At 39.6% G+C, this 15,300-nt stretch overlaps 1 protein-coding gene across 1 annotated transcript in view; it reads right to left on the reverse strand.

Moving 5' to 3' along the window:
* Positions 1–871: 871 nt before the first annotated feature.
* The window catches only part of LOC144978590 (apoptosis regulator BAX-like), a 24,852-nt gene continuing 10,423 nt past the window's right edge, over positions 872–15,300 (reverse strand). The window contains exons 4-6 of the mRNA XM_078924864.1: positions 7,283–7,418; positions 4,533–4,631; positions 872–4,129 (exon numbers count right to left, since the gene is read on the reverse strand). Coding sequence (XP_078780990.1) covers positions 4,022–4,129; positions 4,533–4,631; positions 7,283–7,418 — 343 coding nt within the window. The 3' untranslated portion in view covers positions 872–4,021. The remainder of the gene's footprint in view (positions 4,130–4,532; positions 4,632–7,282; positions 7,419–15,300) is intronic.

Genomic DNA, 15,300 nt, shown 5'->3' on the forward strand with positions numbered 1-15,300 from the left:
AAATAGGATAGTAAAAAGTTCTAGAATTACAATCAAAGCATCCAAGAAAAAGTAAGACAAAGGGAAATGATTCAAATAGAGAACAGTTGTAGCTTCCAAGAGCACACTATCAGTGAACTTAGTTTGAGATCACCTAAAAGTTTCACCCAAACACCAGCACAAGATACCACTAAGAGGAATACACTCAAATGTTTACAAATCATATGTTAAAAATAAAAAAATAATAGGACATAACAGAGAGAAGATTTACAAGGAAAAAAACATCATCTTCCAAAACTATAACTATACATTTGACTGTTTCCCTCCCAGCCAAGGACTCCCGCCAGGGTCAGGACAAACTAAGTAAACTCATTCCAAGACAAAGACATAAAGCAATTGGAAAAAAGATATAGGGATATAGAAGACACTGCAAGTACCTCCCTGCCCACTATGGGAGGTCGGGAACCCCATCCCAACATTGAGCTTTTATATCCATTTAATGTGCTTTACAATACGTCTCAAGTCAACAACACCATTTAAATTGAAGGACGAGACATGATGCCTCTGTATGACGCTATTACTCTATTTTTCTAAGAAGAAACATTATCGGCCAGGTACTCTGGCACCAAACTTTCCTACCAAGAAAATCTTATTGAATCTAAGTAAGGAAAATATAATTAAAATCTCGTGATTACGATTATTTCAACATAAACTTCGAATTTAGGCATCTCATTCACCCAGACAAATAATTTTAGATTGAGAAAAAAGGGCACTGATGTAACAATGGGAAGCGTATTGAATATGGCAAAAAGCTGATAAAATAGGCTGAGGAAATAAACTGAAGATACAAAACAAAAACAAAAAACAGAAACGAATACACAAACATGGCTGGTTTATGTATTATGACACTTTTATATATTTGAGGAAATTGATGATGCATTGTATGCAACAAAGAGCCAAATTGCACCTCATATAACAAATACAACAAATGAAATTTTATCTATAAATTTGAGGGCTTTAGAATGACAATTTTTTCTTAATAATTTTTACGCATATTAGACAAATGGGGCAAAAACCTACATCATGTTTGTGATAGAAGGGCTTTGAGCCCGAAACGTTCTATGTTTGGTATTTTGTTCTTTTTTGAAGCAGTTATATTCATTTTTGTTCACTACTTTTTACAGTCCACAGCTTCTAGCAACCTAGTATCACTTTGACAAATTGTTATAACTTTTTCAACAAACAAAAGTAATGTATATCTTAATCAGTATAATGTATATCTTTAAAATGATAGATACATTTATTACTTGTGTCTTTTATAATAAAAGTACACTACTCCTCAGTGATATGTATATGTCCCTAGACTCAAAATATCTTATGTGATAATCTGTAACATCGACTTCAATTCAATTTTCACCATCTGGTTTGCCATTGATTTAAAATCCAGGTCATGATGGTGGACCACATGAGAATACTACGAAATGAAATGACATCCGCTCCGACCTACCTATTTGAAAATTCATAATCTTTAGGGGATAAAAATTATAGTCGCTATATTTAACTTAAGCAAATAGCAATATACCATCACAAGGATTAAATAAGACTTCAAAATTCTTAAAATTATGTAGTCTGTCATCAACTTTCATTTTCAATTTTAATGACTTAGAGATGCTCATGGAATTCTGAAATTGGAGCCAAAATTTAGTCATTCAACGAATTTTTTGTAATAGTGGGCAGGTCTGCATCAGCTTTAGCAGCCAACTGTTTACAGTCAATATACAGGGTGTTTTTTTTATTATTGACACATTTCAGGTTTGAATAACTCGAGAGCTATGTAAGATTTCATCAAACGATTTTTGCCATGTCTGCAGAATTTATTCAAGTTTTGATTGATATAAGGTTTAACACTGTGTGCCCTTTGGTAGCTGATCTGTGACGTCATCAGTAGAACAGGATCATTTTGACATAAATCGTAATTTATTTTGGCTTCGTCCGACATGATTCTCGAACCTTGACAGACAACTCACTGAAAACACTGCCTTCTCAGATGAAGCAACCTTTTATGTATCTGATCATGTACACAAACACAATGTTCGACACTGGAGGAAACAAAAATCAAATGAAGTTATTAGGTGTTGTCACAACTCACCAAAAGTCAATGTCTGGTGTGAACTGACCAGGGAAAGAGTGGTCAGTCCTTTCTTTTTTGACGACAGACAATGACAACAGCAAAGTATCAGAATGATACAAAGTCCCTCAATTTAACCTAACCTCTTTTCCCAACAGTATTGATCTCCCCCTCAGTGGAGTTTAAATATGATGGAATTTTTTCATGAACAGTTCCCAAACCCATGGATCGGCTGAGATGGTCCAATTTCCTGGCCTCCAAGATCACATGACATTTTTATGAGGATATGTGAAGAGCAGTGTTTAGAACCCCTGTGAGAGACATGCATGATCTTAAGACAAAATAAGAGAAGCCTTTCGCTCTGTCACATGCTGCAAAAGATGGACTAACTGTAGAGACGCTTGCGATTTGTGATTCAAAATGATGGTGGTTACGTGGAGCTTTAAATCGGACGATTGCGCAAACACACATCTCAAGTAAGATATCAGAAAAAACTTTATTAAATTTGGATTAATATGTTGAAAACCAAATTGATGTCGTTGCAGCTGATCTTAGTTATTCCAACCTGAAATGTGTCAATGTTAATACAAACACACTGTAAATTACGATTTATGTCAAAATTACCATTTCCTACTGATGACATCATAGCTCAGCTACCAAAGGGCCAAAAATGTTCAAACTTATATCAATCAAAACTTAAATAAGTTCTACACCTAGGAGTAAAACTGTTAAATGAAGGCTTTTCCAAAAGACGTTAAGTGGATTTTTCTACTATTTGAGATTTTCCATTCGTGAGAAAAACTGAAACGTAAACTTTATTTTTAAGCATCAAATGGCACAAGAGTTCCTTTAGATTTGTGCGAATTTGAAGTTTAAATATGATAAAATAATAGACCGTATGAGAAATTTTAGAGTAAATAATCCTCAATATCTCAAAATGGGAAAAACAGAGTTAGGGAGTTTTGGAAAACCGCTCTTCATTTGATGGAATAATTGACAATAATCAATAACAAAAACATTAATTTGATGTAAATGACAAAAATCAGTTTAAACCAGATCTGGTGCAGAAATCAAATCTGCCACAGATATCGTTTAAAAAAATCTGCAATTCTTTTTCAAATCCCAAATTTAAAAAAAAATTAACTCACATTAGTTCCATCCTACATAAATTTACACTTTAAAAAGTTTCAGAAATTAGTTGGTCTTGTTTAATTTGGTCATATATAATTTTCTAAATATAATATCCGTATTTTCATTCATTTTCCTCTAAAACTTAGGTGAAAAATCCGAACCTGGAGGTGAAAAAGTGAATTTTGCCATATTTGGCCCATCAAAAATATTGTTAATGCTGTCTAAATGGCAGGTGTGAATAATCTGCATTTCTGGATGGTTCAAATTAAATTTAAATAAAAAGCATTGGGTCATCTGAAACCAATGAACCCTTCCTTAAACTCATTCATCAACCTTGAGCATTACACACACCTTTTGACAAAACACATTCCTTTAATCTCATGTCAAAATTACATAAACAAAGAAATAACAAAAGTAATACAATATGATCACTCTTTCTAATGGGACAAAAAAGTCTTACACAGTGGTTAATGTGTGTGTGTGTGTGTGTGTGTGTATTTTGTTTTGGTTTTTAAATTTCAATTATATCTCACTTTTGTTAAGCAAAATGAATTAATTTCCTCACAGTCAAATAAATACATACAGCTGTTTCACATATGAAAAATATATAGCACTCTTCTTCCATTATCATTCCAAAGCCTCATAGGATAAGAAATATTTTTTGCACACTTTTAAAACAGTATAAATACTCTATTCCTCTCACTTACACAACTCGTACTCAAGTGGTAATACTACAGTATAAATACAGAGTTGATAAATATATATCTTATTTGCATCTCCTTGCTATGCCCAATTCTTGTAGAGATAGAGACCAATGCACACCACAGCACCTGATCCCAGTACTAATCCCAGCTGCCGGTTTGTAGTACCAAAGTATTCCCTTATCGCTTCCTGAAAAAAGATAATAAACAAAATATTACATTACAAATTGAAAATTTGAGAAGATATGAATGATACAAGAGGTGACACAAAAGTCTTTTGTATTTTTTCTGGCACTTTTTCACTCATAACGTTTCAGATTGTTTGTCTTGCATCAGTGCCTGTACCAACTACTATTTTTCGTATTCACAAAATGATAAACTGAATATCTTCAGAATCGATTACTTTTATAAAGTCATTCATTTTTGTCTACCTATTTAATTTCTTCCAGAATTTCAAGGATATGTGTGTGTGTGAGTGTGCATGTATGTGAGTGAGCGTGTTTGTTTACACAGCTTATAGAGGTTGTTGTGTTTGAGAGCATACGTGGAAAAACCTTATATTATGATAAATGAAACAACAGTACAATTCTTACCCATCCTCCCCGATCTTTAATCCACTGTACAACATTGTCCCTCATGAAATCCACAATAAGGTTGATGATGCCTCGTATCAATGGTATACGATTCAAAGCCTGGAATGGACAAAAAAAAATATATATATATATAAACGAGGGTGAGTCCAAAAGTAACAGGACTAATGTCCTCCTGAGTTCATTTCCTTTTCATGTGAAGTCACATTTGGCTCAACTGAACTTACACATGTACTTTTAAGACCAACAGTTGAAAATGTTAATTCTGTCAAATTTTGACAAAGTTATGGCAGTTCAAAATGGCTACCCCCAAGAATGTCCGTCAGTGACAGGAAGCTGTCATTGAATACCTTGTTTTCGAAGAAGAAACATTGAGTAACATTTTTAAATGCTTGGGAAAGTTTATAAAACTCAGGCATTTTGTAAAGGCAGTGTTTTAATGTGGGTTGAACACGTATCTCGTCATTTACAAGAAAATGAGATGCAATCCATCATCTAACCTGAAACTCCCTCAACCATGTCTTTATCTGACAAATCTTGTGATGGTCGCCGTCCAAGCAGTGCCAACTCATTGAATCAAATAAAGACAGAAGCATTGATCAGATCTGACAGAAGAACTTCACTTGATGATATAAGTACAAATAGACATTAAAGCGACTGAAAGCAAAAATTCGTTGAGTTAGACCGGATTTGGAAATGGAACGAGTACTATTTCTTCATGAAAATGTCCTTCGCACACAAGTGTCAGGATAAGGGAGGTAATCGATGGACAGCACTGTCTCACCCTCCGTATTCATCAGACTTGACACTTTCAGGCTTCTATCTTTTTGGTCCACTGAAAGAGGCAATGAGGGAACATCAAGTTGAAGATAATAAAGAAGCCGAGATAGTAATGAAAAATTGGCTGAAAGTTCAGTCAACTCAGCTTAAGGAGGACGGAATGCATGGCCTTACAAAAAGGTGGACTGTGGCTATCGAGAGAGGCGGAGACTATGTTGAGAAGAAGAGTTTGACTTGGCTAATGCCAAACTTTAATGTGAGGTATAATGCATGGTATTGATTCAATTTGTTTTAAAGTAATAAGCAGAGTCCCATTATTTTTTGACTCAACCTCGTAAAAGAGAAAAAAAAAATTGATTAGGCCTATATGTCAAATTGTTTTACTTCCGGTAAACTTTAAGATACCTTCAGTATCTGATGTCCTTCTTGAGCAATTGTTCTTAACAGATGATTCTTGATAGGCCTGTAGACCAGATGGCCTGCAGCATTGAGGCATCTTCTAAGTGTACAATAAGAAAATATTACACCGTACTTATCAAGGGCTTTTTTTAGTTGATGACTTGACTTTTATGAATATTTCATAATCTCATATGTTAAACAAGTATCATCTCTAGGTGACGTTTTCTTCTTATGGCCACATTTACCTGCCCTTTTTGTAGAAGCTGATCCAGTATCATTAAATTGTTTTTCCAAATGTCAGCAACAATTGACTTTGGAATACTAAGGGCAGTTGCAATGGCTCTGTAACTCATTCATGAATTGCTTCTTGTGCTAATAGACTTGCCATCACTGTATCGATCAAACTAATTTGAACGAAATGATCAGGGGTGTTTAAAAGAAATATTTGGACTTTAGTAGAAATACCAACCTTCTTTATCAAAAACAACAACAAAACACAGACACATCCAACAGGGGAGAGAATGGCTGGTCACAAAAAAAGGAGGAAATTTTTCAGCGTGAAGACCATGACCCACCAATGCGTAATTAACATTTATTGAAATGCAATCTTAAATGTGTCTCGCAGCAATTTCTGACACCACTCAGAGGAACTTCAAAGGTTGAATGAGTAATTACAACATATAGAATCTTATCTAAGAGAATAGTACCATGTGATCATACAATGTCAACAGCAACCACCCACCCCCATTTTTCACTTTAAAATAGCATGTACGAAATCGTCGTGTCCCATAATTTTGCCTTGAATTCAAGCCTTTTCAGGACCCAAATCGAGGCCCAAGGATTTCCGTAAGATCGGCATTGCTAATTTGTTTCCATTAATTTCTACAAATTGTGTTCTCTCTAACAGAAAGTCTAAAATCCAGGAAATCAAATGGAGAGATATATTCAAGCATTCCAGCTTTTCAACAAGCAAATGGAGCCAAATCGTGTTGAATGCTGAAAAAAAATCAATAAAAAGAATTCTGCAATATGCATTTGGTTTATCTAAATGACTGTAAATATTATATAACAAAAGGTTAATAGCATCATCAACACTTCTATTTGTTTGATATGCAAATTGTAAAGGATCAGATTAGGACCAAACTGCAGATGAAGCTTTTTTCAGTACAAGTCGTTCGAAACATTTCATAACAATAGATGTTAGGGCTACTGGTCTGAGATCATTCATTACAAGAGACCTGCGATGGTGGCTGTAATAATAGTGGTAGGGATGCTTCCCACTAGCTGGGTTCTAAACAAGCCAATTTTACCTCAACTCATCTATAGAGTCATTTTGATCTATTTGATTAAAATATTTGTGACACAACACATGCAGGAAGCTTGCTGGGCTTATTTTACTATTTTCAGCACTACATTTGTCTTTAATGGGAGATGTGATGGGTGAATTTTCAAATGTTTATCTCTATTCAATTTGTCTCCGAAATATTTTCTACGCATTAACTTCAACACTTTACTGCCCTTTAAATTAATTTTTTTTGAAGCAGAGGTTAAACAGCAGTATTTGCTACACTCACCTTGGCACAGACTTTATAAGCAAAGTAAAATAGTGCTACAACTCTACCCCAGGTAAAGATACCATCATCAAAGATACTCTTGGCAACTCGTAACAACACATTCCTTTCTTCATCTGGTTTCACTTTGGAAATAAGTCTGGGTTGAAAGACAAAATCACAAATAGGAAATTGCTGAATATATTAATAATAATAATAATAATAATAATAATAATAATAATAATAATAATAATAATAATAATAATAATAATAATAATAATAATAATAATAATGATAACAAATCAAGTAGCATTTGTTGAGCGCTTTCCATGAACCAAACATCTCAAAGCACTTTACTGAATCTAATTCAAAAAGCACCTATAAAAAATGTTATCACAAAAGCACCAAAACAAAAACAAAATTGTCAAGATTATCAAGGATTTAAGTGAAAAATTGGGGAGCAGACACTAGTGCAAGTTTAATATCTGAAAAAGTGTGTATGACAGAGAAAGCACAAAGAAACCTAAGAGAAAGAATCATCTCAAAAATCAGCCATCCTCAAGTGGCAAAGCATCAAACCTGGATCATTGCGTTTTTAGTGCTAAGTCTATCCACTCAACAATCCTCCTTACCCAATCGATAGTAAAACATGAGAAAAATTCCGACCACACTGTGCCAAAATATTCATGTAGCGTGTCAATAGTTTAAAAGGAGATTAGCCTGGTATCGTTTTAATAAGTCATAATTGGAAAAGCGGTCAGAAATAATAAACATTGAACTAATACAAACTATAACGTGAAATCAGGTCTTAAAACAAAGCAAAATGTATTTTTAACAAGCTGGATCTCCAGCATACCCCCCCCCTCTCTCTCTCTCTCTCTCTCTCTCTCTCTCTCTCTCTCTCTCCCCCTCTCTCTCTCTCTCTCTCTCTCTCTCTCTCCCCTCTCTCTCTCTCTCTCTCTCTCTCTCTCTCTCTCTCTCTCTCTCTCTCTCTCTCTCTTTTTCTTTTTTGTTTTTTTACACACACGGACTAATCCCCCCCATACACAACCACAGTAAATGTCAGATGTTCCTCGTGGCCAATTGCAAAATCAAAGGAATCCAAATACACCCTTAAGTAGTGCCGCGCTGAGAACCGGTTATTGGGACCGGTCCCACGGTCCTTTAGCTGAGAACCGGGGACCGGTCCCAAAGTGGAGAACCGTTGGCGGTCCTTAGTCCTTACTTCTTATAACCTTTCAACGGTCCCAGCGATTTTTGCGCCATACTACTGCCCCAGCTATTCTTTGCCTCGGTTCTTTTGCCTACCTTCCACAAATCACCACCCATCCCACTTAATTAATCGCACCCACCCCCGTTGTGTGAGATGGGGGGGGGGGGGGAACAGGAGGCACACGCCATGGACGATTCCATTATACGGGGTAAATTTCAAAATTTACTACACCATAATGATCGCAATGACAATGATCTATGATGAAGGCACGACTCCTCTTCTCTAATGGGTTATTGTTTGAAATGAATGTGACTACTAAAGATGCGTGTGTGTTTGTGTGTGTGTGTGTGTGGTGTGTTTCGAACCTAGCAAGTCCGATTTTTTGTCTTCTTTTGTACTATCTCTTGTCACCACTCCTTTCTATCACATTGTTGTCCATTGATGATACAATAATATTTTTATTGGTGTTTTATCTAATCAAATGATACAAGTTTCACATACTATAGCTTTCTTCAAAAATAACAATTATAACGTCTGTATTTTTAAAAACCACCATTAGATTATTTGGGGGGCCTTATAGCTCAGTTGATAGAGCACTCTCTTTACACGCAAGGGGCTGGAGATTGATCCCGGGTGCAGTCGAGCTTTTTTTCTTCTGATCTCTGTCTATTCAGCAGTGAATGGGTAGCTGGGTTTGTTAGATCTGGCGAAAAGTACTTTGGGATAGACTAGCGTCCTATCCAAAGGTAGAAATATTTTTTTTTAAATAAAAAAAAGAAAAAGTGAGCTTTTATATAGCGCAATATCCACTAAATGTGCTCAAAGCGCTTTACAATGGGTCCCTGACTAATAGCAAAACGTAACATGTAGAAGGAGACATGACGCCTGTTAGGCGATGTTACAATTTTTTTCCGACAGAGACAACACTGTTGACGACCAGGTACTCATTTTACACCTGATTACGGTGATAGGATGTGAGTAAAGAGTCTTTCAAGGACTCAACTAGGCGCAGAGCGAGGCTCGAACCCAGGACATTCCGATCCGAAAGCGAGTGTCATAACACAAGACCACATAGCCGCACAAAAATAGAAAAAAGGAATGGAGACGGAAAAAAAAAAAAAAAAAAATCAAAACAAACTCTTCCCGTACTTTTGGTCCAGCATGCCACAGACACAAAATATTAACAATCCCTTTTCCCTAACACTAACATTGACCTGACCCGCTCCATCAATCTTCGCAGACACACATACACATGCACACACACACACACACACATGCTTAATGGATAGTGTTATAGCACTATTTACATGTTTTGAGGTAATAAGCCTTCTCCGCTCTCACTTTCACTTAGCGGTTCTACAGCCATCTACTGCAGGCACGGTCCCATCGTTTGACGGTCCCAATGTCGAAAAAGAACCAGTTCTTTGACGGTCCCAAGTCCCAACGAGCTTTGTGAATGGCCAATGTCGAAAAAGAACCGGTCCTTGCGGTTCTCATTTCCCAGGGATCGTAGAACCGGCGGTCCTAAACATGCTTGGGACCGCTCCGCACTACCCTTCAGTGAACTAACTGCTTGTACACTTATTGTTGTTTTGTTTGTTTTTTCAAAAAAAGATTGACTACACTACGGAAAAAGTAGTTTGTGAAAAAAGTAAATACAATATTTATTTTTTTTAAAAGCCCTATTCTAATTGTGCCAATCTTGGCCAAATTGGCCATGAATATGACCATCTGGCAGCCCTGGAAGAAGCGATGTCAACTTCCCGAGTCGTTTCGAATGAACCAGCCATGCTATATTCGTTGTCGCCACCATCATGCTCACGAGGAACGCCGTCCACTTGACGGATGGACACGACCGTCTGAGATACTGTCCTTTTGTTGGTTAAAGTTGGGGCTTATATAGGATACTGTTTCAAGCAAAATTTTTAATCACCTCTAATTTCAAAAATATTTGAGATATGATCATTCTGACAACTGTGTAAGCTTTTCTATGTCCCAGAGTGTCGATTAAATGAAAGAAGTGATTTTATGATTTTTTGAGAGATACAGTCCTTTTGTTGGTTAGGGCAGCACTGGATACACACGCTCTAACTGCGATCTCCCATTAAACAAACAACTTACATATTCACCACAAGGTCTCGTTATAACTACTGGAGAAGTCCACAAAATTATTCCAACACGTGACAGGCCCTACAAGAAACAACAAGACTATATACTGGGAAATTCAGACCATTACATTATTCTTCTTATACCACAAAATGTAAGTCAATTCCCATTGTAGAAAAACAAATAAAAATATGGAAATTGAAGCAATTGAAAAACTGAAATCTTTCTTGATGACATGGACTGAGACACCCTCACACAATCATGTGAAAATATTCATATAACAGATGTTGTCTGTTTATGTGTCCTTCTGTGAAACCAATACCATCAAAAGAAGACCATAAAGTGTTATGACAACAACAGAATGAAAACAACTTCTAAATGAAAAGAAACACAAATTTATTGAAATAAATACAGAAAGAAAAAAAAGCGTACAAAAACAAATTAAACAAAAAGTGGATTTCTCTAAAAGAAATTGCTGGTAAGAACACAAAGAAGACTAAAATCAACATAGAAAAGGGTGAAGAACAAAACTTTGTGGAAAATTTGAATAGACTAAAGAAATTAATGACCTAAAAACAGACAACGGAATCTCAAATGACTATAACTAAGCAAGATGTTTTCACAACTCAAAGTGAATAAAGCTGCAGTCTCGCTGGAATAACATCAAAATTACTAAAAATGTGTAACACAGAGCTCGCCGGTAGTTTTACTGTGATTTTCAGTTTATGATTAAAAACTAACACAGTTCCTAAACTCAGGAAGACATGACGCATTACACCAGTGCCGAAAGGAACCATCGCCATCAAGGACCCCCTCGTAGATCTTTACCTTGCAGCTGGTGAGGGGGCTTGAGCCACACAGGAGGGCAAAGGTGTAAATCCCGGTTGACCGTCACGAGACCATCCCGGGTATCGAGCCAACGAGCCACATGAGCTGCTCACCCCGGTGTGTGACTAAATTTGATCCAACCCGGTGCCCGAATAGCAGCCGCTATCCTGGGCACCACACTACTTCGATATGATGGTTCCAATTCAGCACAGTCAATGGCGAAGCGGTCTGCCACCTAGCCAAATAATACCGCGTTCGTGTCCCCAGGGTCGTCGGCACGTTCGAAAAGAAAGCAAACGTCCCTCCACACCTTCGTTTCGCGGCCTGCCGAACAGAAAATGCGATGTCGGGGATAGCGACCTGACGTACATATTGTCCTTGAACATCGAGAGCCAGAGTATGGCAAAAAAAGAGCTTTTGTCCAAGCTACTGGCCGCCCATAGCGTAGACATCCTCCTATTACAGGAGACCCACCTGTACTCAGGCGCGCAATCTTCCCGATTCCAGATCCCAGGCTATACGGTGGTCCAACGCGAGGACACTTCGAGGCTCAAAGGAGGGGTTAGCCTTTACGCTAAAGAGCCATCGAAGGTAAGGGTCATAGAGAGCGTAACGGACAGCAATGGGGTGAACCGAATTTCCATGGAAGTAGGTGGACTGTGTTTGCATAATATCTACAAACCACCTAGAGCGACTTGGACTACACCACCGGTACAGGTGGTCAGCCATCCTTCCATCTGTCTGGGAGACTTTAATAGTCACCATCACGAATGGCTACCGAGACTGCAACGAGGCAGCCAGACAACTCCGCTCATGTAATGATCTACACCTAGTGTACGATCCTACAGCCAAGGGTACCTTCAGGGGTACCCGCCATAAGAAGGAGTATACTCCAGACCTCACCCTCACCGGTACAGGTGGTCAGCCATCCTTCCATCTGTCTGGGAGACTTTAATAGTCACCATCACGAATGGCTACCGAGACTGCAACGAGGCAGCCAGACAACTCCGCTCATGTAATGATCTACACCTAGTGTACGATCCTACAGCCAAGGGTACCTTCAGGGGTACCCGCCATAAGAAGGAGTATACTCCAGACCTCACCCTCGTTGCGAAAGGCGCGAACGGTGAACCGCTGCAGGTGAAGCGAACAGTCTTTGGGGACTTTCCACATAGCCAACACAGGCCAGTTCTTGTCACAGCGGGGGTGACAATACCGAGGGTGCAGTCTCTCCCACTTTGCAGATGGAACTTCAGGAAGGCTGACTGGGAGGAATTCAGTTCCTATATCGAGCAGGTTTGCTCTGCCATTCCTCCCCAGCCCAAGAATATAACCAGATTTAGCAGGCTACTGGTTAAGAGCGCTCAACGTTCTATTCCACGGGGCAAACGGAAATTCTACACCCCTTGCTGGACAGCAGAGTCGGAAAAGCTGTACAAAGGGTACCAGCAGACCCAGTCCCAGGACGTAGCCGATAGACTACTTCAGTCTCTGGCAGAGGGAAGGAAGCAACAGTGGCAGGAGACTGTGGAAAGTTCTCGACTTTACACACTCCAGCCGCCAAGCTTGGCGTCTGATAAAGAAATTGGACCCGGACCGGAATTACGCGAAGGCTGCACCGGAGTGTGAGGCAGACACAATTGCCAAGAACATTAAGAACTGCAGCAAATGGGTCCCTAATCTGGCAGAGGCAATGTCCAACCTCCTTGCAAAAGGAAAGCTTCCACAAGTGGAAACATGCGCAGATAGTTGCCATCCTGAAGCCTGGGAAACCGGCGAAGGAGGTCGACTGTTACAGACCCATATCTCTGATGAGCTGTCTTTACAAATTGTTGGAGCGTGTTCTATTAAACCGATGGGGGGGGGGGGGGGGGGGGGGCGGTCCTAGACGCTGCCCTGCCACCCGAGAAGGCGGGCTTCAGGGAAGAGAGGTGCACCACAGAGCAGGTCATTGCCCTTACAGAGCATATTGAGCATGGGTTCAAGAGAAAACAGAAAACAGGTGCTGTCTTTATAGACCTATCAGTGGCATACGATATGGTCTGGTGCGAAGGGTTGATGCTCAAACTAGCAAAAATCATAAGGTGCAAAAAGACCTTGAAGTTGTTCTCTTCGATCTTAGGGGAAAGGCAATTCCACGTCATGCTGGGAGATGCCACAAGCAAAGTAAGGAAATTGAAGAATGAGGTCCCTCAGGGGTCGGTACTTGCGCCAATGTTGTTTAACGTTTACATTAGCGATATGCCGAACACTTCCTCCCTGAGGCTGGGATATGCGGATGACTGGGCACTCGTTACTCAGAGTAAAGTGTGGACCCGTCTCGAGAGCTCGGCGAGGACGTCACCAGACGCAAATCCTACTTCGACAAGGGGTACCTGATTATGAACACTTCAAAACCGTGGCCACTGAATTCCACCTATGCAGTGCTTGGCACACCGCAAACTGAATGTCCTAGTCGGGACCAGCCACTTCCATATGAGCTGCATTCAAAATATTTAGGGGTGACGTTGGATCGCAGCCTTACCTATTGGATGCATCTCGAAGAGGTTGCCCGGAAGATAGAGAAAAACAACAGTCTTCTGAGGTAGCTGGCGGGATCGACTTGGGGCACTAGCCAAGCGCTCCTGAAAACGTCCACCCTGGCACTATGCTATTCCACCGCGGAGTATTGCGCTCCAGTATGGGTAGAAGCAGAAACGTTGAGAAGGTGGATGTAAAACTTCGCAAGTCGATGCTGGCAACAACTCCTAGAGAATGGCGCCCGATAATGGCAGCGATCCAACCTCCCGATGTCCGGAGGGAGACGATTACGGAAAACTGGCTGAGTAAGATCAAAGAGAGAGGGAATGGGGATACCCCTCTGAAGCGCATAATGGACGGCGCCCCCGTTTCGAGCCGAAATAAGTCCCGGCAACCCTTGTACGCAGAATCCCTGACTACAAACAGAGCTGCACATACGAGATGGAAGTCGGTTTGGACGAATTCAATCCCTCGGGGCGGGGACATACACTCCTCTAAGCTTAGTGAGAAGTTGCCAGGCTTTGATACCAGTAAGAGGAGACACTGGGTGGCTGCAAATCGGCTTCAGTCGAGGAGCTGCCTAACGGCAAGTGCGCTTCATCAGTGGGGTCTTTCCACCTGTCCAACATGTACCCGCTGTGGGCAAGAACCTGAGACAGCAGAGCATCTAGTCGAATGGTGTGTTGTGACGATGCTACCAGGCAGGTTTGCGACGATGCACGAATGCGGACCGGACTTTGCTGATTGGGTCGATCGTCATAACATAGTAGTGTGAAAACCATAAGAGGCTGCTGCTGCCATCAAGGAGAGTAATGACTTCCATCCCATAGTGCTTACATCCATTGCTATGAAATGTTTAAGAGTGTCTAGGACTCAAATCCATCATGCAAAGAACATCTAGACCCAAAGCAGTTCGCTTACAAATCCAACAAGGGAGTGGAGGATGCTGTACTGGTATACTGGTATACCTTGAGTACCCTTCAACACAATCCACTCCCACATACTATTTACTACCAAAACGGATATCCATGGATGTGAAAAAGCGCATCATCCTGTGGACACTTGTTGTTTTGTTTTTAAGGGTTTTACGGCGCTTGCAACACATTTAGGTTATATCAGCGCCAGTAAAAAGGAAGAAAATGGGATAGTAAAAAGTTCTAGAATTACAATTAAAGCACCCAAGGAAAAGTAAGACATAGGGGAACTGGGAACAAATAGGGGTCAGATGAAGATTCCAAGAGCATACCACCAATGTACTTAGTTTGAGATCACTTATAAGTCTCATCCAGACACAAGCACAAAATCCAACAAAGAGGAATACACTCAAATTCTTACATTATACATTGAAAATAACAAATATAATAATACATAACAG

The sequence above is a fragment of the Berghia stephanieae genome, chromosome 8 (assembly GCF_034508935.2).
Source record: "Berghia stephanieae isolate SIO BIC M18660-M18661 chromosome 8, UCSD_Bste_1.3, whole genome shotgun sequence".
Lineage (NCBI taxonomy): Eukaryota > Metazoa > Mollusca > Gastropoda > Nudibranchia > Aeolidiidae > Berghia > Berghia stephanieae.